Source organism: Bombus pascuorum, chromosome 5 (assembly GCF_905332965.1).
Source record: "Bombus pascuorum chromosome 5, iyBomPasc1.1, whole genome shotgun sequence".
In the NCBI taxonomy this organism is placed as follows: domain Eukaryota; kingdom Metazoa; phylum Arthropoda; class Insecta; order Hymenoptera; family Apidae; genus Bombus; species Bombus pascuorum.
The window spans coordinates 12,016,767-12,043,647 of NC_083492.1; the positions used below are offsets into that span (position 1 = coordinate 12,016,767).

The 26,881-nt window shown below is 31.2% G+C and overlaps 1 protein-coding gene and 1 long non-coding RNA gene across 4 annotated transcripts in view; one reads left to right on the forward strand and one right to left on the reverse strand.

The window, feature by feature from the left end:
• The first annotated feature begins 1 nt into the window (after nucleotide 1).
• LOC132907543 (uncharacterized) lies at nucleotides 2–26,044 on the forward strand. Its single transcript, XR_009658203.1, has 2 exons — nucleotides 2–275; nucleotides 25,775–26,044. It is a non-coding gene; the product is annotated as an uncharacterized LOC132907543 (long non-coding RNA).
• LOC132907523 (protein real-time) overlaps nucleotides 4,535–26,881 on the reverse strand; it is a 61,347-nt gene continuing 39,000 nt past the window's right edge. For 2 of the 3 annotated variants that reach the window (XM_060960698.1, XM_060960697.1), the window contains exons 9-17: nucleotides 26,031–26,119; nucleotides 25,764–25,901; nucleotides 22,343–22,463; nucleotides 21,732–21,856; nucleotides 21,384–21,452; nucleotides 11,660–11,906; nucleotides 10,119–10,225; nucleotides 4,973–5,115; nucleotides 4,535–4,898 (exon numbers count right to left, since the gene is read on the reverse strand). In XM_060960698.1, the coding sequence (XP_060816681.1) occupies nucleotides 4,829–4,898; nucleotides 4,973–5,115; nucleotides 10,119–10,225; nucleotides 11,660–11,906; nucleotides 21,384–21,452; nucleotides 21,732–21,856; nucleotides 22,343–22,463; nucleotides 25,764–25,901; nucleotides 26,031–26,119 (1,109 nt within the window). In that variant the 3' untranslated portion in view covers nucleotides 4,535–4,828. The remainder of the gene's footprint in view (nucleotides 4,899–4,972; nucleotides 5,116–10,118; nucleotides 10,226–11,659; nucleotides 11,907–21,383; nucleotides 21,453–21,731; nucleotides 21,857–22,342; nucleotides 22,464–25,763; nucleotides 25,902–26,030; nucleotides 26,120–26,881) is intronic. The other variant, XM_060960699.1, reaches the window with a different exon arrangement.

Below are 26,881 nucleotides of genomic sequence, written 5' to 3' on the forward strand. Positions count from 1 at the left end.
AGGGAGATCGCCAATGCTTATGGGCGATACCTATGTAGTGAAATTCAACTAAAAACTAGGTACTAATTGCAAAAATAAGAGCCTCTCGTGGTCAATGACTGAACTAGTCGTGTGTTTCATCTCCAGTGTTTTTACTGAGAGAAATATGAGAATGCATAGCGAGAGAGGAAATGTGTAATCGTGTGACCCTGCTTCACTGTATTGTATCGATAAATACGATAGAGAAGAAATGTGCACACGGCACGAAGCAGTATCAGAACAAATATATATCAATTGTAAGTATCCATTTGAGAATTCCTTCTGATAGTTTCTCTAAAGAGTTAAGTTGTATGTTCATTTAAAAAGAACTCAGAATCGTGTCATTTGAGATTCGTCTAGATAGTGTGTGAGTTATATGCTGACATTCCGCAGTTCATTTTGAAACACGAGATGTATACTTGAGTCGAAAAATATAAGTTTTATTAATGAGCTGAAACTAGAAAATAAACTATAAGTTGTCAATGATACCAGCAGAGAACGGTGTTAAATTAATGGAAGATTACAATAAATTATTTGCGAAAAATGTGGAATAAACATAATGTGTTCTTTAAGATGTATTGAAGAAATTTGTTATATAAAATTCTATACTTCATTTATGATATAGAATATCTTATTTTATACATTGTTTGCAATTTCATAGGAAACCTCAATGTTAATTCAAAATGATATACATAATTTGATTGATCTGTATTTGTGAGAATGACAGTTTACAACACGCATCCACTATAACTGTATATGCAATAATCCATGTATATAGATTGGGCCCAAGACTCACCACCCCAAAATCTATAAAGTACATATGTATATACATCTTCTTGTTTTCAGAGAACGATATTGATGTATACCAGTGTTATTAATATTATATATATTCCAAAAGAATTTGAAGCAGAATTAACATATATATATGCAAGTATGTAATTATTGCATTTTATAACTCATACCTTATATAGATGTTTTAAAAATATTCAGAAAAGAACAAAGTAAATTAAATTTGTTTATTTCAATAACAACATTCATTTTCAATTATTTCATGCGATAAGTATATCTTACTTTCCTATAATTTTATTACATATGAAAATTAATATTAATCATTTATTTAAAACATTTAAATTTTGTATTTAAAACATTTTGTATTTAAAACATTAAGTATAAGATGTAAATATAATTAAACAGAAAGCTTTAACATCTGCTTTTGTTTATAATATACCATTAAATTTGTGTTTTTATTTTCAACAGTAAATTATTGCATATATAGGATGAATGATTTAAACGGGATGTATCTTATGTATTTATTGTTATATGGTAGAATTTGTTATGATAAAGTTGCACTATATAAAAAAGCAAACATAAGCATATAAAAATCTTATTTTAAGTTATTTCTTAAGAGATTTGCAGGTCATTAGACTTTTAAAAAAAATGTATTCTTGTGGAGCATAAAAAAGCAAATTTAACAGTTTTAAGAAATATACTGTTACAATTATTTTGAAACTTAAAACATTTAGCTCATAAAAATAAAAATCTCAGGACAAAATACAATCAGAAATTACAAAACATTTTTTTCAACACCAGAGAGACAGTAGGATACTATTGATGCTTATATAGGGGGAGGGATCTATAAGATATTAATATAATATTAATATAATATTAAGTCTATTATTTGTATGATTTCATATGGATATAATCTATTACATGTATGTAACTATGTATTGTATTATAATCTTGAGATTTTTGGTTTGAAGCAGTGTTCTACATAGTAACAAGCTTTATCCAGAGCCTAAAGATGTCTTAATAGTGATACACCTTCGAGAGATATTCTTTAAATGTTCTTTATATACCATTGCTTTTGTTCCGAATCTGTGAACAGCTCGTGTTTCGAATCCGTAATCAAGTAACAGTCCTTTTCAATTACTTAGTTGAACAATTAAACAATTGGGATGAAAGTGCTCCAGGATGGATTGAGTTAGAGGCTCCTCTGTTCATATCGTTTCGATATTTAGTATTTCAAATCCATATAGTTTGTGCAGTATATTCTTTGGCTTTGGCAATGACAGAGGTTTGATCAAGAAAGATCTTATGTAAAATCTGGTAGTTTTTTGACATGGTGAAATCACATTCAACATTGGTTGACAAGGACAAGGTTTTCAACCAAAAACTTCAAACAATGCTATGGTATTTTATATTTTTTTAAGACAGTATGTCTTAATGAACCAAAAATATTTGTGAAGGCTTTTACTATAATGTTTTGTCTTTAAGAGGTATATATTGACTTTTGCGATTAATTATGTATACTTTTATACTACATGTGATGGTTGTTTGTTTTAACTTTTAATTAGTATAGAATATGTGAAAGATAGCTCTAATTTTTCATTCCTTCTTGAGGCATGAATTACGATAATAAATAATTATAAAAAAAAAAATTTCAAAATATTTTATACTGTTTAACTAGGCTTAGATCTCTTCATTATTAATGTATAAAGTAAAAACAACAGAATTTGATTTGTATTCTGTACTTATATCTGCAATTATATATATGATAATGCAATAAACATTAGCAGCCTGTGAGACCTCTTATGATAGTTACGTAAGTTTCAATGTCTGTAATAATTAAAAATTAATGCATAACTGAGACCTTTTAACCAGTGTTTCACACACAGTTTCCATTTCCTAAGACACTATTATATATGCACATGTAACTGGAATGACATATTTTCTGAAATTATTCATTTGCCATGATGCACTTTAGGAAATATTGTTAATGACGCATATTTTCATGTACCTCTCTATATAGTGCCAGTGTATCCTGAGAAGTTTTGTTTAGCTTGTTTTTAGAAACTGATAGCAATTTTTTAGTACAAGATCTACAAAGTTAGTTGTATAAATTTAAGTTTGTTCTAAAATCTTTTTACATGAATTGCAACAAAAATTCGATTAGTCCTTGAAAATATTGTTGAATTCTATATCCTAATATTACTGACTAGCAGGTTAAAAATTGAAGGCAATATGTGTAAGTCCTCTACTTAATAATAATATTATAACACCAATGGATACTTATCTATACAAATATATACATTTGCATGTACTGTTTTATGTCTATTTTATAACAAATTATAATAGATTATAACCTAAAACAATTCTAATAACATAACTTATAGTATATATAGTATTTATAATTATTATGTAATGATTAATTTCGTATCTATACTACATATACACAAGAAAATCTAGCCAGCTTTCAACAGCTTAACTAATCCACATCTTGATATCACAAGATTTCTTCTCTTTTTGTCATTTTGTTGTCTATGTAGATTTTTTGTCCTTTAAGTTCCTTTTTGTTTGCTTTTTTCATTTTATTTTCGATATTTATAAGTTGGACTTTTATTATGCCTACTTCTATGTTTAGGTTGTCCGTTATAAATTCTTGAGTCTTTTCAATGTTGTTCTTAATTTCTAGCCCTTTAATTATTACGCTGTTTTTTTTTCTCCTTCTTGCTTCTGATCTTGACCATTATCTTTAGATATCATATTCTCCTTTCTAGTTTCAATTTTCAGTTTTTCTTCTTGCCATGCTTGTTCTGTTTCTTCAAATTTTCCTTCTAAAATTATAACATTCTTTATTATATTTTTTATTTCTGCATTTTCTTTTCACACTTCTCTGACTTCTTTGTTTATTTCTTTCATTTTGGTCGGTATTTAGGTGAGCTTAATTTGTTGTCCTGGTCTTTATTTTCTATTACTATGGTTCTTGTTTTATTATCTTCGTGTGTAATTTTTGTATTTTGAGTTGCTTTCGAGGGTCTACCTCCCATTACTTTTTCTTGTGAGTTATCCATGCTGCTCATTTTTTGGCGTTTTCCTAATCTCATATTTTTGGGAATATTAAATGTTTCTTGTATAGACTATTGCTGGCTATGTATATTCTTTTAGCTGATCTTTAATCTGGGGCTAATAGAAAGTCTCTTTTTGTTTAATCTATTTGGGACTCCATTTTAATTAACAGTAAAAGTGATGTTATTTCTGCGCATACTTCCTATTTTGTGCCGCTTCTAATATTGAATGTTTTATTTTAATGTTTTATGTTTTAATATTAATAATGTTTTTAATAGAAAAATATTAATTTATACTCTACAAAAATTAAAAATTTGGTGGCAAGGATACAGTTTCAAAAGATGCACGTATGCAAAATTGCAACAGAAATACGAAAAAACATGCAAAAAAGACAATAAGAAAACAATATATGTGAACATAAAAAGACAGAATATTAATTTTAAAACATTGAACTTGTAATTAACAATAATGTTAAATCAGTTTTGACATAGGATAGGATAGGAAAGTCACAGAATTTTTATTCAGGGAAAATAGTTTAGATGTTGCATGAAAGTTGAGTGAAAAGAAAATGATAGGAAAATTAGTACATACATATACATATAAATAAGTTTAGTTGTTTTAACGGAAATTGAAGGAGTAAAATAAACACGAGGGAATATTAATATTTCCATTATGTTAATTTCGAATTTAAACTTTTAATTATACCTCAAATTGTTTTACATATTTTATGAATTAAAATTTCGTGCATTCTACCAAGCGATTACAATATAGATAGTTATATACTTATTTAAAACATGATAACAGTGCTGTTATAAATTAACATTCATAAATTTAAATATTATAATGTTATTGTAATATGGAAGTAATTCCAAAGCAAATTAATAAACTTATTCAAATAAAGCTACTATTTTCAATGTTTCATAATCCTAATCCTTTGTATACTCTACGATGTATGCTTTACACGTCATCTAGACAAAAATGAAGTTGCTTCTGATTTTGTACTTATAGCAGATTGCAAGCTCATCATAGATCCCCTAAAAATTAAATTATATAAGTATATTTATGTGCAACACAGATTATATGAAAATTAATTTGTAAGAAGAAATACCTGTAATGAACTGAAGATAATGTTTCATAAAAATACATAAGCTGGGCTTTATGACCACTAATGGATGAAAGAAACTCTCCTGGATCATCTTGATTATGCCATTGCAATATATATACACCAGCATCTTGCATTATATGAGAACCCTATGTTCAAATAAATAATTATTATAAGTATAAAAAATAAAAAAATAATTAGTAAAATATGTTAAAACATGTAATCATTGTATGATAAACAAATGACCCCACATATTTGAATTACTTAGCAGACGTTTCCTCAATTTCGATACATTGAAATAAGAGTTGTACTATTCTTTTACAGTCTTCTTACCAAAACCTATCCACACTTTTTCTACCTCGCGGCTCTCTCTTCTAGAGACAATATTTCTATCCTTTAACCTCCTAAGTCTAACGATAAGCGATAAGCTCGTGACTGTTTCGTGCTGCTGAGTCTTGCTCGCGTATGGATATAATTTGATAATTTTTGACTGCTTTTTCTCATATTTATATATCACATAATATTTTATAATATCATAAAAGTACATATTCCTTACGTAATCTTAAAAGGAAATAGAAAGAAGTAGGACATCTCGTAGGAGAAATTCTTTCGAAGTAAAAAGAAACGAAACCAGCAGAGTGTTGTATACGATTCCAAAAAGCATGATAATGGAAAATGAATTACATATTTAATTGTATTGTAATTGTCGTTATGTCAAAATCACCTATTACTACGATTAACGGAAAAAAGATACACAATTTTTTTATCACTTTTCTTAATTTTGCTGGTCACTTCAGGGATTGAAGCAACATAACGTCGTGCTATATTCCTAAACTCTCTCACGTTCAACAATTAAACTTTCAGTACCCGATAGCTACGTGATTTTATGAGCTATCATTAGGCATCTGTCACAATCTTATTCGCATCTTCCACGGTTTTAAATTTTTTTCTATTATAATTACATACAAGTAAAATAGAACACATTTTAGGAACTTCAATGATCTTCAGATATTGTCAGAATCAATGTCTTAACTAATTTCATGTACATCGTGTATGTAAAAGCTGCTCGGTAACAGATGGTATAAAATTCTTGATTTATGAGTATTATAAGTATTGTGTGTGAAGTGTACGTTATTATGTGCATAATGCATGTTGTGTTTGTTGCCTTCATCTTCTTTAATTATGTGGTTAAATTCGAGGATTTAAAGTTAAAGATCAAATGTAATTTTTTTATACTTTATTTTCATTTTATTTTGGCTTGTGAAAAAGCCATTTTTCTCTGAAAACTCTGCGTATAAATTGTATATTTGCGGAGAATTATACAGATGATCGCATATATAGACCACGGAAAGATTCGGACACTGCATAATTTTTATTTCTAATTTGAATATTTACACTAAACGTATAAAGATCACCAAAATGTAATACATTATGTTACGCTATACTGTTATAGACAACAGTAGAAAAAAACTTTTGAGTTATTATTTATTGTTGTCTAAATATTGAAAGTAATACCAAAGAAAAGCGAATTTTTATGCCGCAGAAAGTTTCGGACGAAAAGTATACATTGAGGAATTTTGCAGTTTAATTCTTCATTAAATGTTGCCAGTATCTGTATATATAATGTTTGTAAACAATGCTTCGTTCAAGTCCGAGAATCCGGATAAATCACAAAAGCCAATATACAAATTTTAAAATACGACAAATAATAAGTTTACTACAAAAAGAAAAAGTCAACCCGAAGTAGCGGGTATGTTAAAGAACGTTTAGAAAAAGAATGGAAACAAATTAGTGGTAATTATTTAAAAAAAATTATTTCCACTGTGCCAAAAAACGTACACCATGTCATCAACTAAATGTTAACTTTCATGAATAATCATTATTAGTTTTAGTTCTATGTGTATAATTCTATTATTTAGATTCATATGTATAATTAGTATTAAAATCCGAAACTTTTTGTGATATAAAATATCACTCACTCTTTTTCAGAGTTTATTTTAATATTTAGATAACAATAAATAATAACCCAAAAGCTTTTTTCTACTGTTTTCTACTGTTATATATATATATATATATATATATATATATACACATATGTCGGGTTGGCGTTAGGGGCGTGTAATGAGTCTTCGCCGGTGTTGTTCATTGTTGTTGCACAAACGTTTATTACACAGATATAGTTGGTACAAGATTGACAAGCGGCCGCGGTAACTAGACGCTAATGACAATGACCCTAGGTTCGATATAGCGAATCCACGGTCCACGGGATAACGAATGTACTTTGCTTCGTAGTCTAAGTCGGACTCGTCTTACTACTCGTGATACAAGGATCGCTGATTAGCTCTTTGCTAAGACGTGGATTATTCACCGATCGTACAAACACACTAGGTATATGGGTCCTGTTTTACTGCCAAGTTTCAGGACAAAAATACAACACAAACAAGAATACACAAAAGCTCCGCTCCCCTGCGGCTTAAATCCAAAAAAACAAAAATAAACACGAAAACCGTAAAACCACGACACATAATATAGCATGGCTACGTCGTACCGTCGCGTATCGGTACTTTTGCCTAACACACTTTACTCAAATTCATTGTTTATTGTGAATTTCAAAAATGTATCAAAAAAAAAAAAAAAAAAAAAAACAATTCTTGGCAAAATAAACGATTTAAAAAAAAAAAAGAAAAAACATTAGGTATATGGCTAATGAGACTGCAAGAAAGGGAATGACTTTCCGTCACGACGACGCTGTAGAGGAATACTATGATGGGATGTACCTAAGGGCACGAGATCATCGGATTCGTCAAAGAAAGCCTCCGCACGGAGGGTGAGGGAAATAGACGTTGCTATTAATTGGTTAATTTCTATGTTGGCGGTTAGAAAAGGATGCTGACCGCCCTTGAGAGAGAGTTCCTAGCGGGAAGCGTCGTACGTGAGGAAATCTGATCTCCCATATCTTCCCGCAATAGGTGACAGATTTACGGGCTGATAGAATAAAGACTGTTTGTCAATCTAAAGGACTTTAGTTAACTAAGTCCTAAGATTTGTAGCGGTTCCTCAGACTATCCGAGCATAAACTGTGAATGATGCATCGACATTTGGTGATCATCTTACCCAAAGAATGCGGTCTGTGTGTGACGAGCCGCGGGGCTGTTGAAATGTTTTATTGTCAAGTGTCGGTACTGCCAATTCTTTAAAGGAAAGCTATGTAACTTCATATCTCTGTTAGGTGGAACGTTCATCCCGTGACCGTGGCTACGCTTCGGCGACCGATTGTCGCCTCGAGCCTAAAAGCTCATTGTCACGAGTTTCGAATGAATGTGTTTGGGTTATTTCGTACATGCTACGGTATTGAGGTTTTCCAAGTAACTCTAACGGGGGGCCCGGTGTCCTTTCATCTCCGACATATATATATATATATATATATATATATATATATATATATATATAGTGTAGTTTAACATAATGAAATACATTTTTGTTGGTCCTTATACATTTACTGAAAATATAATAATATAATAGATCTTATAATTTAAAATTGTGCAATATCCAAATCTTTTTATGATCGACTGTATGTATAATGTGAAGTAATTTGTATTGTTCTAAAGATCTATGGAAGTTATTTGTTTCTATATAGAAATTGTTGCTCACGCATGCAAATTTTCAAAGAACAGAATGTTGGTAATGTTTTATTTGAATACTAGCGGATCACAAGAACATACTACTACATGACGGGAAAATTACGGCAGTTGAGATCATTTAAACATGCCTCTAATTTTCCTTTATTTTAAAAATTATAAAACAACGATTTTTTTCCTAATATAAGAGATTAAAGTAAACTGAGGTGAAAATAAAGCTTTTTATTTATATTAAATAGTGTATATATGTATTTAATAATAATATTAAAAGGGGTTCCAAGTATCATGAAAGCTCGAGAAATATACAGGGCGAGGCACGTAAAGTGTGGCAGCGAAATATTGTCGAACATATTGATGACATAAAAAAATGTTAAGAGAATCTGAAGTATTCTAGGTGTCATAGTTTTTTTTTTTTTTTTTTTTTTTAATATATATTTTTTAATACACGTAAGTACAGCCCGCACCAAGATAATTTAACGACTGTAGTCAGTTAAGGTCAATCAACTTAATTCCATCAAACCAAAAAATATAGAATATATTTGTGACAGTCATGAAACGTACTCTATACATTACAGGGTGCGCCGTTAGAATCCGGACAAAAGAAGTTTTGTGCAGAAAGTTGTTTATTTAAGTCAATACACAAAAACACATGAAAATGTTGTTATATCTCATTTAAAGGGTCCTTGCTGAGAACTTTTATTCTATGTAACCACCCTCTGCCTCTATGACCTGCTCTATTCTTGCTCTAAAGCGCGAGCACGCTGACTTCAACTGGTCGCGTTTAATTGTCGCGAATTCTGACTCGATAGCAGCTCGTAGGGAGTTGACGTTGGGGTGCCTGCATTTATTAGTTTGTCTCTCGATAACGCCCCACACGTAATAGTCCAATGGGTTTAGGTCGGGACTGTTAGGAGGCCAGAAATCTTTCGACCAAAACATGTCCACATTGTCAGAGAGCCAATTTTGAACAAGATGACTTGTGTGAGCAGGTGCGCCATCTTGTTGAAATAAATACGGCCTTCCAGAAGCCGTAATTTCCATCCACGGCTTTATTACTGTCTTCAGGACCTCCAAATAAACCTCCTTTGTGATTCTTTCGCCTTTTTGGAAGAAGTGCGGAGGCATGACGTCGCCCTCACTTGAGACAACGCTGAACTTTTCTCGCCGGAGAAGGAGAACCCTTCTCGAACCACTCTGAGGCTGCGTATCTCTTAGCAATGTCGTATACCGTCGATCTTGGGTAGCTAAAGAATTTTATAATTTCGACCGGCGTTCTCCCGGCGCGAAGACTTTCTATAATCGCCGCTCTTCTATCGTATTCCGGGTTTTGCTTAACGAGTTCTGTCATTTTGAGGTTATAGAAGACTTATTGACATATTTAACTAACTTCAGAGTCAATCAGCACAAACATCTGAATTCTAATATGGTGGGAACTACAAATTGAATTCTGTCCGAATTCTAACGGCGCACCCTGTATATTCTTAAAATCATCAATATACTCTTGGTTTACTTACTTGAATGCTTTCACCATCATGACAAACAACGCTCGGTTCGACCTTAATGAAATGTCCTTTGATTTCTTTCATGTCTAATAATTCCGCATCTTCAGCTGTAACAGATTCTGAAAAATTCACGTCGATTATTTATAGAATTATTCCGAATACAATATATTTATGAAATACGTATTTCTTAATACTTTAGCAATATAATGTAAAATTATTTTTGTCCCTGAATTGCATGAAAATCATATATTTTTTGTTGAACTGTGAAAAGCTTGCACCCCACCACAATGCATTCTTTTTGGAATATTTTTGATCACATTATTGTGAAGTATGAATAATGGCAAAATATAAGAAAAATTTGTTTCTTTTCGTGCATTTCTTGGTATATACAATTCTAAATTATACCATAATGTTGCCAACCGAGAATTTATTTGGTTCGAATTAGTATCTATGTATATTTTCTTCTTTAAAATCAACATTTCAATGAAACTGCAGTTACACGTACGTAATAAACAATTTTCATTAAAGTTAATATTATTTTTTTTTAATTTTCTTCTTTCGTTCTACCTTTTAAGTTGTTTTTCACCTTTTTTTCGATGTCAAGGATACAATTGCCCCTTCTTATTATTTTTCGATTATTTATACATTACAATGATAATTTTTTAAATTGAAAATTAGAATTATTAGCAATGCAATAGACAAAAAACAATTTTGAACATCTTATCAAATCTTATTCATTTTTTATTAATATCTTAATGTTCCGGTTATTCCGTGGCTAATCGACAGTTTAACGTCGATGTTAAGATTAAGTTCTTTTTTGTACTTTAATTTAAAGGGTCTGATGTGTTCTAATAACATTCTTTCTCTCTCTCTCTCCCCCTTTGTCTTTCCGTCTGATTTTGTGATGTTGACATAACAACTATGTATATGTATAGATATAATAAAAAGGATACAAATTTAGCTTTTATATAATAATAATTCATATGTGCTTTATGTATTGCATCATTCGATAAAGTTTAGTACCATGCAGCAATAGTACTAAATAGTAATATAGTGGTACTTTATGTATTTGAAAATATGAAATTTTCATTGAAGGATAACCAAAAGGTGTTATATTTCTATCTATTTTACATTTTTCCATCTCATACTGCATAACATCAATAGTGTTTATAACTTTGAGGTCATTGAAAATATAAATAACTGCTACGTATGTTTATATGTAATGTTTGTCTCTTAGGAAAGAGATTTCTCTTCATTAATTAAACAATTATAATTTTATAAAATACAAAGTTGCGCTCTTTTGTTATAATTTGCATAATGAGTTACATATTACCTAAACTAATATAATAGAAAAGAGTAGATGTTGTGCAATAGAAATATTGGTTAAACCACTATTTAAAAGTATTCAGATGCTAATACATTATACAATAAATACTTTAATAATAATAGTTTTAATAATAGTTTGAGAAGCAGTTGCTGTAAAGGGTCAAAATCAAATCTTTCTAATTTGTAATTAGTCTGTATTTTATTCATATACATATACGTATACATACCCAAAGAAAGATCTTTGTCATCATTATAAGCTTGGTAAAGTACGGTGAATATTATATTATGACGCATCACATCAAAATCCCATGTTAAAACTGCTCCTGGATCATTAGAACGGATTATTACACGATGAATTTGTCCACGGCTTAAACTAATGCAATGATATAGATTATGCTCTTCTTGAGACGATGTAGGTTCCAATTCCATTTTATATAGGTGTTTCGGTACAATTCCTCCTTCAGTAATGTAGGCCTAACATTAATAAAAAAATATATGTTAAATGTACATCTTAAGAACAGCATAATAAAATAAATAATGCATATTAACAAGACTGAATCACAGCTAATGCGGCACAAAAATGTGTACGTTAAATTTTCAGATTTGCAATAATGCACATGTATGTGGGCGCATTTGTGCGTGTGTGTCGAATATTATTAAATATATGGTTTTAACAGATAGTATACGTAAAATTAATGATTAGAGATGTATAATAGTCTAGAATAATAAAAAGAAAGATATGAAAATAGTAAAAAAGATATTTAACATTTTGTATGTCGATTTTCATTGCACTCGAATTAACTTGGGAAAACTAAATTTGCATATATTTAATAAAACAATAAAATGTTTTACAACAGAATCAAAGGATCTCGTTCATTTTTAGCTAAAAAATTATGGATCTTGGAACTACTGAACCTTGTAGGAAAAAATTGCACCGCAGTTTATGTGGATCATTTTCTTCAGGTGAGATCTCTACTTTCTCACCTTTAAATTCAATTTGAAGACATTTTTATACTTGAAAGTAGGACGGTAAAGCGAAGATAATTCTTTTTCCGAAAATTGTATGCATTCAAATAACTCTACAGAATTTAATAAATCCGTTTTGCGATTCGTTTTATAATAAATTTGAAGGTAGAAGCGTTCTTTTTAAAATGATCCCTTAAAAGTTATATGACTTTTTCTACCTTCTTATTGCATTTTGAACAAAATCTCTGCCAGAGCTCTGCTCTTTCTAGAATTAAAATAATCCAAAATTCAATAGAAGAAGATCAAACGTTCACATTTCTACTTTGTGTCTGCTTTTTTTTATGCGTATTTAGTGTAAAAGTTCAGAGTATTAATTATCGTATGTGCTTAACACGAGTATTCATAATACATAAGATTAAAGCCTAGACGATTTCTCTTAGACCTTGTTTCTATACATAAAGCGATGTATATTTCATTGCTATAAAAGAAAATACCAAACAAAAAAAGAGCGAAAAGAAGTTCCTGTAAATATTGGAAACATATGTAGTATCGTGGAGAGATTGTCTAACAAAGATCCAACGAAATATGTACAATATTGCGAAAAAGCCTAAGTGCCGACAGGCCGAAAGAGTCAGGAAACTTCAATGGGCCAAGCGGCCCATCAATATATCCTTGGTCCTTCAGTCAAATAGCTACTCGAAACAGGCGTACGTGACCATGATCGCGTAACATCAATCGCATCTCAATCCGCATTAGAGACCGGGCCGCGCTTCGGAACCGATGGGAACCGATAACGGAAATAAAGATGTGGCGGCACTCGATGACAATGCATGTCGCCGAAGCGAGGTGCCTAATGAACCCTCGATATCCCAACAGTCCTTTCGTCGAATGTTCGAGAACGTTTAACAAACGCGTAGATAATAGAGATATTGAGGGATGACAAAGAAAAAGAATCGGATTCCGCCGAAAGTCAAGTTGTAAGAGCTTCGGTCTTGAAAAGTCGCGGCTGGAGTTCATAAGTAAATTGCAGTTAGTGTAAACTAAGTGTTAAGAAATAAACTCTCTCTTTTTATTTTTATCTTTTATTTTTCATCTTCGATTTCTCTTTTTATTTTACGTGACAATCGCGGACGCTTACCGAACACGTACGTGGTGGGTGCTATGAAAAGACGACAAAGGGATGTTTGAGGGAGAAAGACGATTAACCGTCAGTTGTTAATTGAGAGTCTAATTGCGAGGAGTTAGTTGCGAGTCGTGAGTTGAATCGAGATAGTTGCGAGTTGTTATGGGTTGTTGATTGTTAGTTGTGAGTCGTGAATTATCAATTTAGTTGTCTTAGCTACAGTGCTGGACAAAAGTATTGGCACAGCATGATTGTTATGATAGAAATGCTTATAACTACTAAACAAATTGATTTAAACAAAAAACTTTTTGACGTATTTATTTATTATCTATTCTAGTTTATTACATAACAAGAGCAACAATATAAATAAAATAATACGCAAAATAATAACAAAAATATATTTTTTGAACATTTTATGGGTGGACAAAAGTATTGGCACAGTAGAATATTTACGCTTATAACTAATTACATAATAAACTTCTAATATTTTGTTGGCAGTCCTTTTCTTTTAAGGACTTCCTTTAATCTTCTGGGCATCGAGTGGACTAATTTTTTAGTGAATTCAGGTACAATATTGCTCCATTCCTGCAGAAGAACTTTCTTCAGTTCAGACTTGCTTGTGATATTATGTTTCCTAATTCTTTTTTCCAATTCGTTCCACACGTGCTCAATGGGATTCATATCGGGACTTTGAGGTGGTGTGTTTAATGTGTGGGCAGTATTATATATTATCCACTGACGAACAATATACGCCATATGTTTAGGATCTCGATCCTGCTGAAAATAGAAATCCCTGGGGAGGTTTAATTTTTGAGTACTTTTCAAAAGATTTTGCTTGAGTATATTTAAATATACATATTTATCCATTATCTCATCAATGAATATAAGTTCTCCTACACCCGATGATGCCATACATCCCCACACCATTAAACCACCACCCCCATGTTTCATGGTGGCTTGCAGATTCAGTTCGTCCATCTCTGTGTTGGGTTTTCGCCATACTAATATTCTGCCGTCAGATTTAAAAATATTAAACTTACTTTCATCTGAAAACATGATCTTTTCCCAAAAATCAGTATCTTTCGTAACAAACTCTTTCGCGAATTCCACTCTTTTCTTTTGGTTTATTTTACTGATGTAGGGCTTTCTTCGTGCTGCACGGGCAGAATAACCGGCATCCTTCAATACCCTACGTACAGTTTTGGTACTTACTTCTTTTTCACACTCAGCTTTTAACATCGAAGCAATTTCAGTCGAATTAGTTTTTGGATCCTTCTTTACAATATTTACGATTTTCCTTTTTTCTCGAATTGTTACCTTAGAAGGGCGACCACTCCTAATTTGATTCTCTAGATTTTCTTCACTTTTAAAGCGTTTTATGACTGAACGCACAGTAAAACGACTTCTGTTTATGATTTGTGCAATTTCGTTGTAAGATTTATTCATCTTATATAAATTTAATATTAAAGAATTAGGAAACATAATATCACAAGCAAGTCTGAACTGAAGAAAGTTCTTCTGCAGGAATGGAGCAATATTGTACCTGAATTCACTAAAAAATTAGTCCACTCGATGCCCAGAAGATTAAAGGAAGTCCTTAAAAGAAAAGGACTGCCAACAAAATATTAGAAGTTTATTATGTAATTAGTTATAAGCGTAAATATTCTACTGTGCCAATAGTTTTGTCCACCCATAAAATGTTCAAAAAATATATTTTTGTTATTATTTTGCGTATTATTTTATTTATATTGTTGCTCTTGTTATGTAATAAACTAGAATAGATAATAAATAAATACGTCAAAAAGTTTTTTGTTTAAATCAATTTGTTTAGTAGTTATAAGCATTTCTATCATAACAATCATGCTGTGCCAATACTTTTGTCCAGCACTGTATACATATATATAAAAGGAGTGAAAATTACATTTCTAATTTATAGTGAAAAAATATATCTAAACAATAAATTACTGGATTTAGAAAAATGTTTTAAATGTAATAGTTTTATAACAGTATTGCTTGAAATGTATGTAGTATGTACAATAATAATGTAAGTATCAAAACTTTTAAACAGTATATTTACTATGAAATATTAAGATGTGCGTGATAAAATATTCAAAAGTGACGAAATCACTGTCCAAAAAGAATTTACGTAGTGAAATTATTATTCGAAAAGAACTAGAAAGTTGACAGCATAATTAAATCTCACAAGTAATGAGTCATGAAATCTCAATTTCATCCATATACAATAACATAATAAGTAATGCATTGTTAAAATTAAATATCATTAAAATGTACAGCATTAATCTTTTTCATAGCGAACCTGACAATTGGAATAGCTGGTACGTGTTGTCCAGGAAAATATAAAATAACGCGCGAGATGTTCATCGACAAGCTTTATAATACGACCACAAAGTAAAGCTATTTTTGAAAGAAGATATTAAGATATTAATTGCAATAATGGTTTGTTTTCTAACATTATCTTTAGAATTTTTAATTCTTTTTATACCCAATGGTCGGATGTGCATTGAAAATCTACCATCCGAAACGTAAATTAAAAATGACGCAACAGAACTTATAGGCAAGGTTTCAATATGGAAGAAATTGCGCGATGTTATTGTCACATATTTAAGAGGACCATCCGCTCAGTAACCAGTTAGGCCAAACACCCCGAATATCACGTCTGTTGAAACAATAACTGAAAGAGCCCCCTCCAAAGGGACTAGACTCTCGGTAGAAGGACCTTCCTAAACTAGCGCTAAGTCAGTCCGTTCTAGCATCTCGAGTCAGTCTGTCTTAATATCCCGAACCACGCTGTTGTAACCGTCACTCTGTCAGATTTCTGCAATAAATCTCATTGTCGCATACGAAGTCTATTTTCTTCACCCTGTTTGTGAAAGAATCGTTTCGTTCGAACCGCGACGCGAGGAGATCACCGGCGATCCGTTAATTCCGCGATCTTTTGTGTCTCCGACGTGACATTATCGAGAAATTTTAGACACCTCACGTCTGTTCAGGTACAGCTCCCATATCATCTAAAAAAGGCTCATCAAAAGTTTATACAGGGATGCTTAAGGCACTAAAGATACCATTGATCAACAAATTAACATTTTTCGATAGGAATTAATCAACGTGCATTCTCGAAAAACCATAATAACTTCGGGTATTTCGAATTCGTACGATCAGATTCGATGAAACTAATCCAAACATTCAGCAGGTGAGATTTAATTTCATTTTTAACATTAGGTTTACGGGACCCGTCAATTTGACGGATTTCAAACTTCGAAATGAAATATCTCAAAAACCATAGCATTAATTGTAACCATTTTGCATCGTAAATTAATGATTTCATCTAAAGAATTTATACACACAATTATTTTTTCCTAGGCTTTCTAATTTTTGAAATTTGTATGTAGTATACCTACCTCTACGAAACCCGTTAAATTAACGGGCTAGCTGATTTCATAAACAAACTGTTTTTCAAAGACAGTGTGTAAAAGTTTCAGTTATTATAGACATTTCCCATTATTGTCTCCGCTTATTGTAAGTATTTACAATAGGATAATTGAATTTGGGCACAGTATTTTCTTTTTTTGTTCTCCCTTTTCTAGCAATCATGAGTGAATCTAGGAGATATAAAATTGTCAACATCAATGAAGATTGTTCTGAGGATACCTCCGAAGAAGATTAATATGAATTAGGCCAAAGCGAAGCTGACAGTGGAAGTTCTGAATACATTGAAAGTGGAGAGATAGAAGGATCTTTGTATAGTAAAAAGGAAAACTTCTTGAAAATGTGTCGTAACATTCCAAGCACATCCCAAAATGTAATAGGTAAAATTGAAATTGCAATTGAGGGGACACAGTGGGTAAAACTAAAAGCAGGCGGATCTAGGGGTAGGACGCCCATTCGTATGATATTCAAGGATATCGCAGGGCTTACTGGCTATGCTAAGAGAAATATTATGTCGGGTTGTGTACCTAGTGCTTTCGAATTGATAATTGACAGACACATAATGGAACACATAAAAGATTGCACTGAAACCGAGGCGCATCGAGTTTTGGAAAAAGACGGACAATCACAGTTGCTGAGTTATGTAGTTTTCTAGGAATTCTATATGCCCGGGGCGCATATGAAGCGAGACCATCGAAAGTCTCCGAAAGATTGCAAACAGATAAATTTGCACTGATATCCGAAATATGGAACAGATTTATAAGTAATAGCCAGGCTTGCTACAAGCCATATGAAAATATCTCAATAGATGAACGATTACTTCCAACGAAAGTCCGATGCAGGTGTACCCAATATATGCCGAATAAGCCTCATAAATTAGGCATTAAGTTTTGGTTTGCAGTTGACGTTCAAACAAAATATATTTTGAATGGTTTCCCTTGTATGGGGAAAGATGAAACTCGATGATCAAGGGAAAAAAGGACAAGATGACTTTGTTTTTCTCAAATTTATATAAATCAGAAAAATTCACACTTACTGCGTAAAAAAGTAAACCTAACGTAAAAGTCCTCCTTCTAAGCACCAAAAAAAAAAAAAAAAAAAAAAAAAATAGAAGGAATAATTGTTGTACATATTGCAAAAAAGATCATATGTGGAAAATGCACAAACAAAATTCAGTATATTTGTAAAAATGTGCTCAATAAATATGATTACACTATAGCATTAATATTATTGTTATCATTTCCGTGATAATTTAAAAAAAAGACCTTTTACTTATTAATAATTTATTTAAACGTGAAGCCTAATATTGTTCAATGTAGACTTAATTTGAATAAATCGATTTTTTAAAGAAAATGCGTATTGTCGTTTACCTGTCAATTTGACGGGTCCTCGTAGAGGTAATGCCCGTAAACCTAGTGTTAAACAGTTCACTCCTACATTTATTTATAAACAAGACTGTGATTATAAATCATAAACGTATATTCGAACTTTAAATTAAAATGGGTGGTTATTTATTTATTTTGTTGAAGTAAAAATTGTTTAGTTTTCCTGGTTTTCGAAGCCGTTAACATTAACTGCCACGCCGAAATCACATGTTTCGCTCAGGACGCCACGGGAGTATTTTTATTATTCAAAGCATATAATGGCAAAATAATAATAAATTGATGATGTAAGACAACATTCTTCCCCAATGGTTTGTTTATCTTATTGGTGGTCACGAGTGACCATCGTGGTGTCACGGATCGAATTTTTGTCTGTCGTGTGTTACGCCAGATGCGATGGTCCTTGCGAGGTTCCCCATGATCATGGCGCCAAGACCTAAACATTGTCACACTGACCCGCCACAAGGCTAAGGAGATACCCTAAAACGAATCTGTTCAGTTTCATTTCTCTTCACATAAACATTTTCGGTTTACGGAGAAAGCGGGTGTCTGGAGAGATAATAGGCCTTTCTCATGAACAAGGATGCCCACGAGCCGCATCGGCTCCTCTTTGTCTTTAGAGTTTCATTTATTAACCAATGGGCATCGTGGATCATTACCCTCACTTTTCTACCGAAAAGTGTGGACGACGAATTCGCGTTCTAAGTTCAAAAGGGCACACCCACACCGAGCTTTCCTCCTTGATGGTACGAGACGGGTCCCACAGTTCTTCTTGTGATTCCTTGTAATAAAAAACATAACTATTACTAATAAACCCAATTTTTTACTGAATCTTTGATTATCATTTGAAATTACGTGACAGTGGCGTCTTGGTAACAGTTGACAGCGACATATAACAAGGCTTCGTTTATTTCAACAAACCATTCGCATTCGTTATTTCGTCGTAAGCAAAACGTCCAGAATATATTGTTGAAGAAGATATTAGTAAACTGTATTTGCTCATTCTATATATAATAGTATGGTATGTTCACACTTCTAACTTCAATTATATGATTATAAAGCAGCATTTACGATTATTTTCTAAGGTATGTTTATAATAATATTCGTGGATTACCCCTCAAAGATATGGATGCAAACACTGCACCGTTAGATGCAAGATTTGTTCTCTTTTTTTTTTATTGATGTTCTAATAAAAATGTTTAATTGCTCAATGGGGCACTTTTTATTTCAAAGTATCTTTTATTTATCGGTTATATTCAAAATGACCTAATTGTCAATTTTCATAATTGTAAGAAGTTTAAGCGGTCCGGTCACCAATGACCACCGTGGCGTCACAGGAGAAACCGTAGCCGGTAATATATTACCAACGTGGCAGTCAAAGTGTTAAGAGTTGTTTAGTACTAAATCATTTGAAGGGCTTCAGACTCATATCCCTTTTTTGGAATATGCCTTGTACAGATTGCGCAGCGGGGTATAGACAGGTCAGTTTCGGAATTATACAAATACCCATAGGCCCAAGGGGCTCTGTTGTAATGTAATGCTGTCAGAGTGCGAATCTGGATTATCTTACACTGTACTTATACTTTTATATTTATACTTACACTTATACTCAAATATATTTCTGTTACATATTCGTCTACGCGTTCCTCTAACAGATTTTATCAGTATAATTATCAGTTTATCAGTCAAGATAACAAGTCATCCCTTATCAATTACCCTAAGTAAAATCATAACTGAATAACTACTAACAGATATTCATTTATAAGCTTATGAGGTAGTCAAAAAATTGATGGAGATGGATATGATGTAACACGATGTTAGCTATACGTAAGTATATGTATATAAATATATGTACTTGTTAAAATACTTCACAAGAATAAGTAATCATATGAAAAGAATGTTCTGTCAGTAACTAAATCAATTTGAAACTAAAAGAAATATATGTATAGAATATTCGAAAATGATTTGTTATGAACATTATAGCGTTATTCTACACATCTGGATCGGTGAAGATCTGAAAAAAGTAGCCACAAAATTGACCTTCACCTTGAAATTCAAGGTCAGATCTTTTTCATTGCATGGTATTCTATTCATCATGAAGATGAAAAGTTTCAAAGGAATCATGGATTGCAACTCAATCGTTCTTTTGGAAAGAAATGTCCAGTAAAGCTCCATTAGTTTCGGAACTCACTTATTTTGTAATGTGCTTACATCTTGCAGTCATACAGGAAAAATAGCATCTGTTGTCACACATAGATACTCCAGATCCACTACTATATACTTCATATCTTCGTTTCTTTCTTGTTAAAAATAAGAAGACGGCTGTCTACGTCAGAATGTGTAATCGTTTTTTTTAAATTTAATTTGTACTTTACAGTTTGTCCAGTTGGACATTTGGTAAATTTTTCTAACTGAGTGTAATCGTGGGTTCAGATTCCTAACCTAAATTTAAGTGTAGATTTTCGAAACCCGAGCGGCGGCTGCATATACATATAGGAAGAAATTACTTAGAATGTTGACCTTGATAACATATTTCAAGGCTACCGAAATCGACACCGTGTATCATATTCTGTATATTTTTTTACCATGTTTTATTTGATTAAACTTTATTTCGATACAAAATGAGGTCAGTATTTCTTAGGTATCTCCTTCAAAATCTCATCTTGCATATGTATATATTATACATACACTGTATTTCATAAAAAGATGTGCGTAACGCGACTGCAGTCACGAACAATTTTCTAGTCTCGAACAATTGGATAATAACTCCTATTTGATAATTAAATACCTAGATGTTTTATGTAACTTCACAAACTTTAATTAAGCAAGTACACACATATATATGTTGATTAATTGCTGTTATTGTCTAATAAAATTTGGCTCTTCTATTTCTTATATCTTCGATCTCTCATAACACTAGACTAATAACTATTAGAAGGTGCTACATATAAGTACAAAACAATAATAAAACATAAAAACACCAAATATCACTACGATTTTTAACAAATAAAACAAAGATATAAAAATCCTTACGTTATTAGCAGTTGCGTCGAAAATATAAAATCTTCGAGGTACCATACCATAAACCTCGCATACATTGTCCTAGTAGTTAAAATACATTATTGCTAAGTAATTTGAAACTAAGAAGTATTAAAGACGTTGGAAGTATTACTTGTTGCATGTGTTTTCATATATCTTACATAATGAAAAGACGAAGATAATATTATATAAAAACATATATTTACATGGTATATGCAATATTTTATGGTGTTAATTGTCGGTTATAAAGAAGATATTTTTTATTCGCGGTAAAAATATATTTTACATAAATATAAGATAGTAAATTAAACATATTAATAAATTATATATAATTATTCTTACCTCAGATGATCCTCCAAGAAAATCTGGGATAAATTCAGGATCGATATAATCACTTAGGCTACCAGGACCTTGTTCTTGATAATTGGTGCCACAGTAAAATATGAATTTTTTTCTTGTATTTTCATCTGTGCAAGAGATTTAAACAAATTAATACATTTTTATGTGAAAATAAATATTCATATAATAGAATATCAAACATTATACAATATCTTTCATAAATAACATTTAAATAGACGGCAATAAAACTGACAATATTGCGATTTCTTAAATATTCTTAACTATCTTTAGATATTAACAAACATACTACTTGTATCCCAAATAATCAATAAAAGCTTTATTTTGATTTTTCGATGAACTGTTTCCCGGCGGTCGCGTGGTAGTTTTATATTTTCGACAGTAGTGATCAAGAGAGATGGGGTGTTGCTAACGATAACTTTGTGGAATGCTCTACATAACGTTAACGCAACAATTTGAAACGAGATTAGAAATGCAAATGCTGATACTGTGGTATGAAGTGTTTTAGGGTTAGTGATGTTTCCGGGCAGTACATAACAGTACCGTTGATCATAATAAATGATCTTAAGAAACAATTAAGAAACATTCTTACTTACTTATAAATGTACTTATCAATGTCCATAAAATAGGGAAGCATCTAGGCGCTCGCATAATTAAGACTCTGCCCATAGTTTCTGGATAATTTATTTCAACGATTTCAATAATACGTAATAGAGCCTGTAACAAAAATGTATTGTAAATAGTTCACCCTTGCAGTAAGTAGTACTAAAATAATATTCAATAAGGAAATGTTTATTTAACTGAAATTATAATATATGTGTGACATTATGATTTATATATTAAAACATTTTTCTTCTGACAGAGTCTTCTGGCAGATTTCATGCCACATATCATAAAAAATTTAAGAGGTGTTTTTGCAAGCTAAAATGAGACGAAACTGAAAATAAGTTATGTTTGGGACTCTATTTATTAATTATTGAAAATATCAACGAAGTTCGACAAATTCGTCTACACGAATAAATACGTTTTCTACCATGTCATTCCATAAGTAATGTTGATTCTTATCTTTAAATAAGCATTCATATGATTAAATGATGTGTTTATATAATTTCCTTTATATCTTTGAAAAATTCTGCATTGTTGAATGTAGAGTTTGAAATATTTAAATCGGTACCTTTTACTTATCCAGTTAACTGCGTTTGACGTGTATACACGTCAATCTAAAACTTTATTTCGGTGCGATTGACGATACTCGTCGTATGAAATAAGAAGAATTTACTATAAAAGCTCAAAATGTTAGTAAGAAGTAACATAAATGATGTTTAGTGGTATGTTACCTTTATACTTCCAGAAAAGCTATTATGTATTTTATAAAGAAAAATTTGATTATTTGATTATTCTCTTTGGTTCGTATATCGACTATTCCCTGAATTGTTTTGTGTTTTATACCAGCTTATATAACTTATACCAGCTTATATAGCTTATGACACCATCAAAAGCAAATTCACTTCGAAGATATGCCGTCTGCTCAAAAAATGGAATCCATAAGGAATTACGTTACTAGTGTTCGACCTGCAAAGTGCCACTTTGTGTGGTACCTTGCAGTATTTATTTGAAAACTACCACACTGAAATCAACTAAATTTTTAAAATTTTTCTTATTTATGAATTGTATTACTATCTGTCAATTTTAAGGCTTTTAATAACAATATCCTTTTAAACAATGAATTGTAAATTTTTTATCGAATAAAAATGTAATCCTTGTTTGTTTTGCTTTACTTCTTTCGTAAAATTTATAATAGGTGCATTTGCCCTGCGTTTCACATGTATACGTCGTATAAATCTCGCAGTTAACAGGTTAACACGTTCGTCACCCAGCGTGATTCGGCTAAGTTTCCTGCGGGCCCCAAATCCGACCGCCGGTACGCAGAACGTAAATAGAGCGACAAGCGGGAATTCATTGTTTATCGCCTTCGATTCATTGTAAAGAAAAGATTATTTAATTCTGAAATGGAGAAAGCGATAAGCTTCCAGCTAGAGTATTCCGAGGGATCTCATGGCAGATATCTCAGATCTTTCATTTAGTCGAGACGTACATCAGTGATTTTTTCATCCTCAAAATGTTCAGTAAACAGCGTGAAAATATATTTGAAAGTGAGGAGAGTAGTGATGACGAAGTCTACAATTATCGTTCGAAGTGCCCAAAATCACCCTAAATGTGTTTGGAATGTTTTAACAAATACCATGCGATATAGCATAATGTAATATTTCATCCAGAATATAAATTAATAAAAAGTATGATATAATGTGTTTTTAATATTTTTATGTTGTATATTCTATATATAATATCCTATATTTAATTAACTCGAACAAGAAGAGCGTCACCCATACTTTGGTGACAGGATCCTCACGAAAGTATACCCGTCACATAGACATGGGTGACGCGGCGATGAACGTGTTAAAAGAAGATTGGATACTAAATTTTAACAAAAATACGCACAATAATCAGAAGCAAGAACATCTGATCTAAATAGAACTTCACCTACTTATGAAAAAATACCAAAATTGATAACCAATATAGTAATGTGTTTAAGATCAGAACTTCACTGTCCAAACATTTCATGACGCATGTGATGAGGTATATATAATAGAATTTTCGCAATAAATACAATTTCCGTCTTTTTATGATACTTTTATGATACTTCCATCACCTATTTGTCAGCGTCTTGCAAATTTCTCTATTGTCTGTAAATAATGATAATAATACTTCCACTTTCTTGAAATTAACCATTTTTTCATTGAGAAAAATAACATTCCTCTACCTTTTAAACCGCTTTAAATGCTTTTCGGCAAATTCCAGCTTCTGTTTCTTATGGACATTTATTAATTGGAGAAATAAATAGTATAAAGGATATTGACTTGATCAACTAACAAACACGAGCACATGCAGTGCGTATTGCAGAGAACATTTCAAATTCCAATAAGATAATGGTCACACTACGCAGTCGGTGAAGAAGTATTTTTCTGAGAAAAAAATCGAAATTTTATGATGGCCAGCAAGATCACCTGACCTAAATATAATAAAAAATTGTTGGGGTGAGCTCCCTGCAAGAACAGTTTACGAAAATAGAAAAATAAGACGAAAGAGAAGGAAAACTCTATTTAAATCGCAATAAAAAAGACGAAAGCAATTGTAAAAAATAAAGGAATACGAAATATACGAAATATTAACATAACATTTTCTTTAATGAATGTGAGTAAATATTCATTTTTCCACAGCGTGAGCTATCACATTGTCCGAAAAAATTCTTGCAATATTTCTAATTTTGCAAGAAAAGATATTTATTTTCTCTTCAGAACTATATAGTGGCACATTAAAAACTAGTTGTTAAGTTAATGAAATATACTTTTGTTATTCAATAAAGTTTTTCTAATTTATGCCATGAGCTATCATTTTATCCAAAAGTGTATTAGAGGTATATGTACTTTACTTTAATACACCTTCATAGATATACATCTTTAATGATTATAAATAGCAAAAAATTACATTCCACTATGATAATGTTAAATCGCAGGTGGCAAACATAATTTTTAGAAAATCACAATTGTGCTCTCGGAATTCCACAATTTATACTCTATGTAAATTATACTTACTATTATAGTATAGTATATTAATTATATTACTAGCGGTCCTTAAAATCAGTATTAAATGATTTCTTCTTATATTTAAAGTATAAAAAAATGTTGGCTCGTGAATTAAAAAATTACATAAGAAATAAATAAATATTATAAGAAACAATACATTGACGATTATTAAAAATAAATATAAGTATTAATATTTTGCACTTAAGTTATATATGGTGTAATTTTAATATTATTTATGGGATGATTAATATAAGGAACACATTTATTGATATTGTATATGTTCAAATAAGATAAAATGTATATGAGTAGCATACATGTACTTATTAAACTATTGTTTGAAAAAATACTAAAGTATATTAAATAGATTTTATACCTTTATACCAGGTCTCCATAAGTGACGCATATTTAGACCTTCAAGATCTATTAATAAACACCACTGCGAAACTGGATGGCCAGAAACAGTAGTTGCTTCTTCCATAAGAACCAGCCCTTCTTCGCAAATATGTAGTACCTACAATGACAATATTAATTATGAATAATGTGGAAACCTATAAAATATATAAATAATATAAATTGTTATTTTTACATGATGTGTACTGTATAATGCTGCATATAATGTTATTATACAAATGAAACTTACCAGCAACAGTAAGTCATCTTCTCCGATAGATTTCAATAATCCCTTTACATCCATTTGTCCCATTCTTAAAATATATAAAGGTTGACCATCTACAAATTAATAAAGATATCGTTATTTAAATTTACACTTATAAGACCTTTTTTTGTAAAATGCATATGAAGAAATATATATTGAATTGAAAATTAACTTTATAAACACTAATGAAGACAGAAAGAATTCGTCTATTTACGATATTAATCTATTATAAAATAATTAAGAACACAGTATATGTACTTTATTTCTCATATTTTTATTGAACATCGTCATGAATATGTAAAAGATAGCTTCGAGAAAAAAGTAAAAAAAAAATGAGAAAATGTTTGACTGAAAATTCTTCAAAACCTTGTGTTATGAAATTCAAAGCGTATTGTCCTTAAAGATGAGAAATAATTATTATAGATATGACACTTCTGTTACACACGCATCTTCTTGTCGTTATACGTATAATTCACTATCATCGCTACCATCACTATATTCTCATTTCATAATATCGTTTTATATTCCTATTGTACATAATATCGTTCTTGGAACTTCTGCCTTACATTTGTAATAATTGTTAAATGCAAAATCTTCAATTTCTAATAAGTTGTTTTTGGTAAAACTATTCGAAAAAACTATCTCATATCCGGCTTTCGCTCATAAAAGATATAACTTAGAAGAAACGAAGCTGGCACCCCGCTGGGGGTAGCCACCCCGCTGGGGGTAGCCACCCACATGCTATATTTATTTTATTTTATATCCGGCTTTCAAATACGTTATACAAATCAAATTTTTGAATAACTAAACGAATACTTGCAAAAAAGTGTCGATAT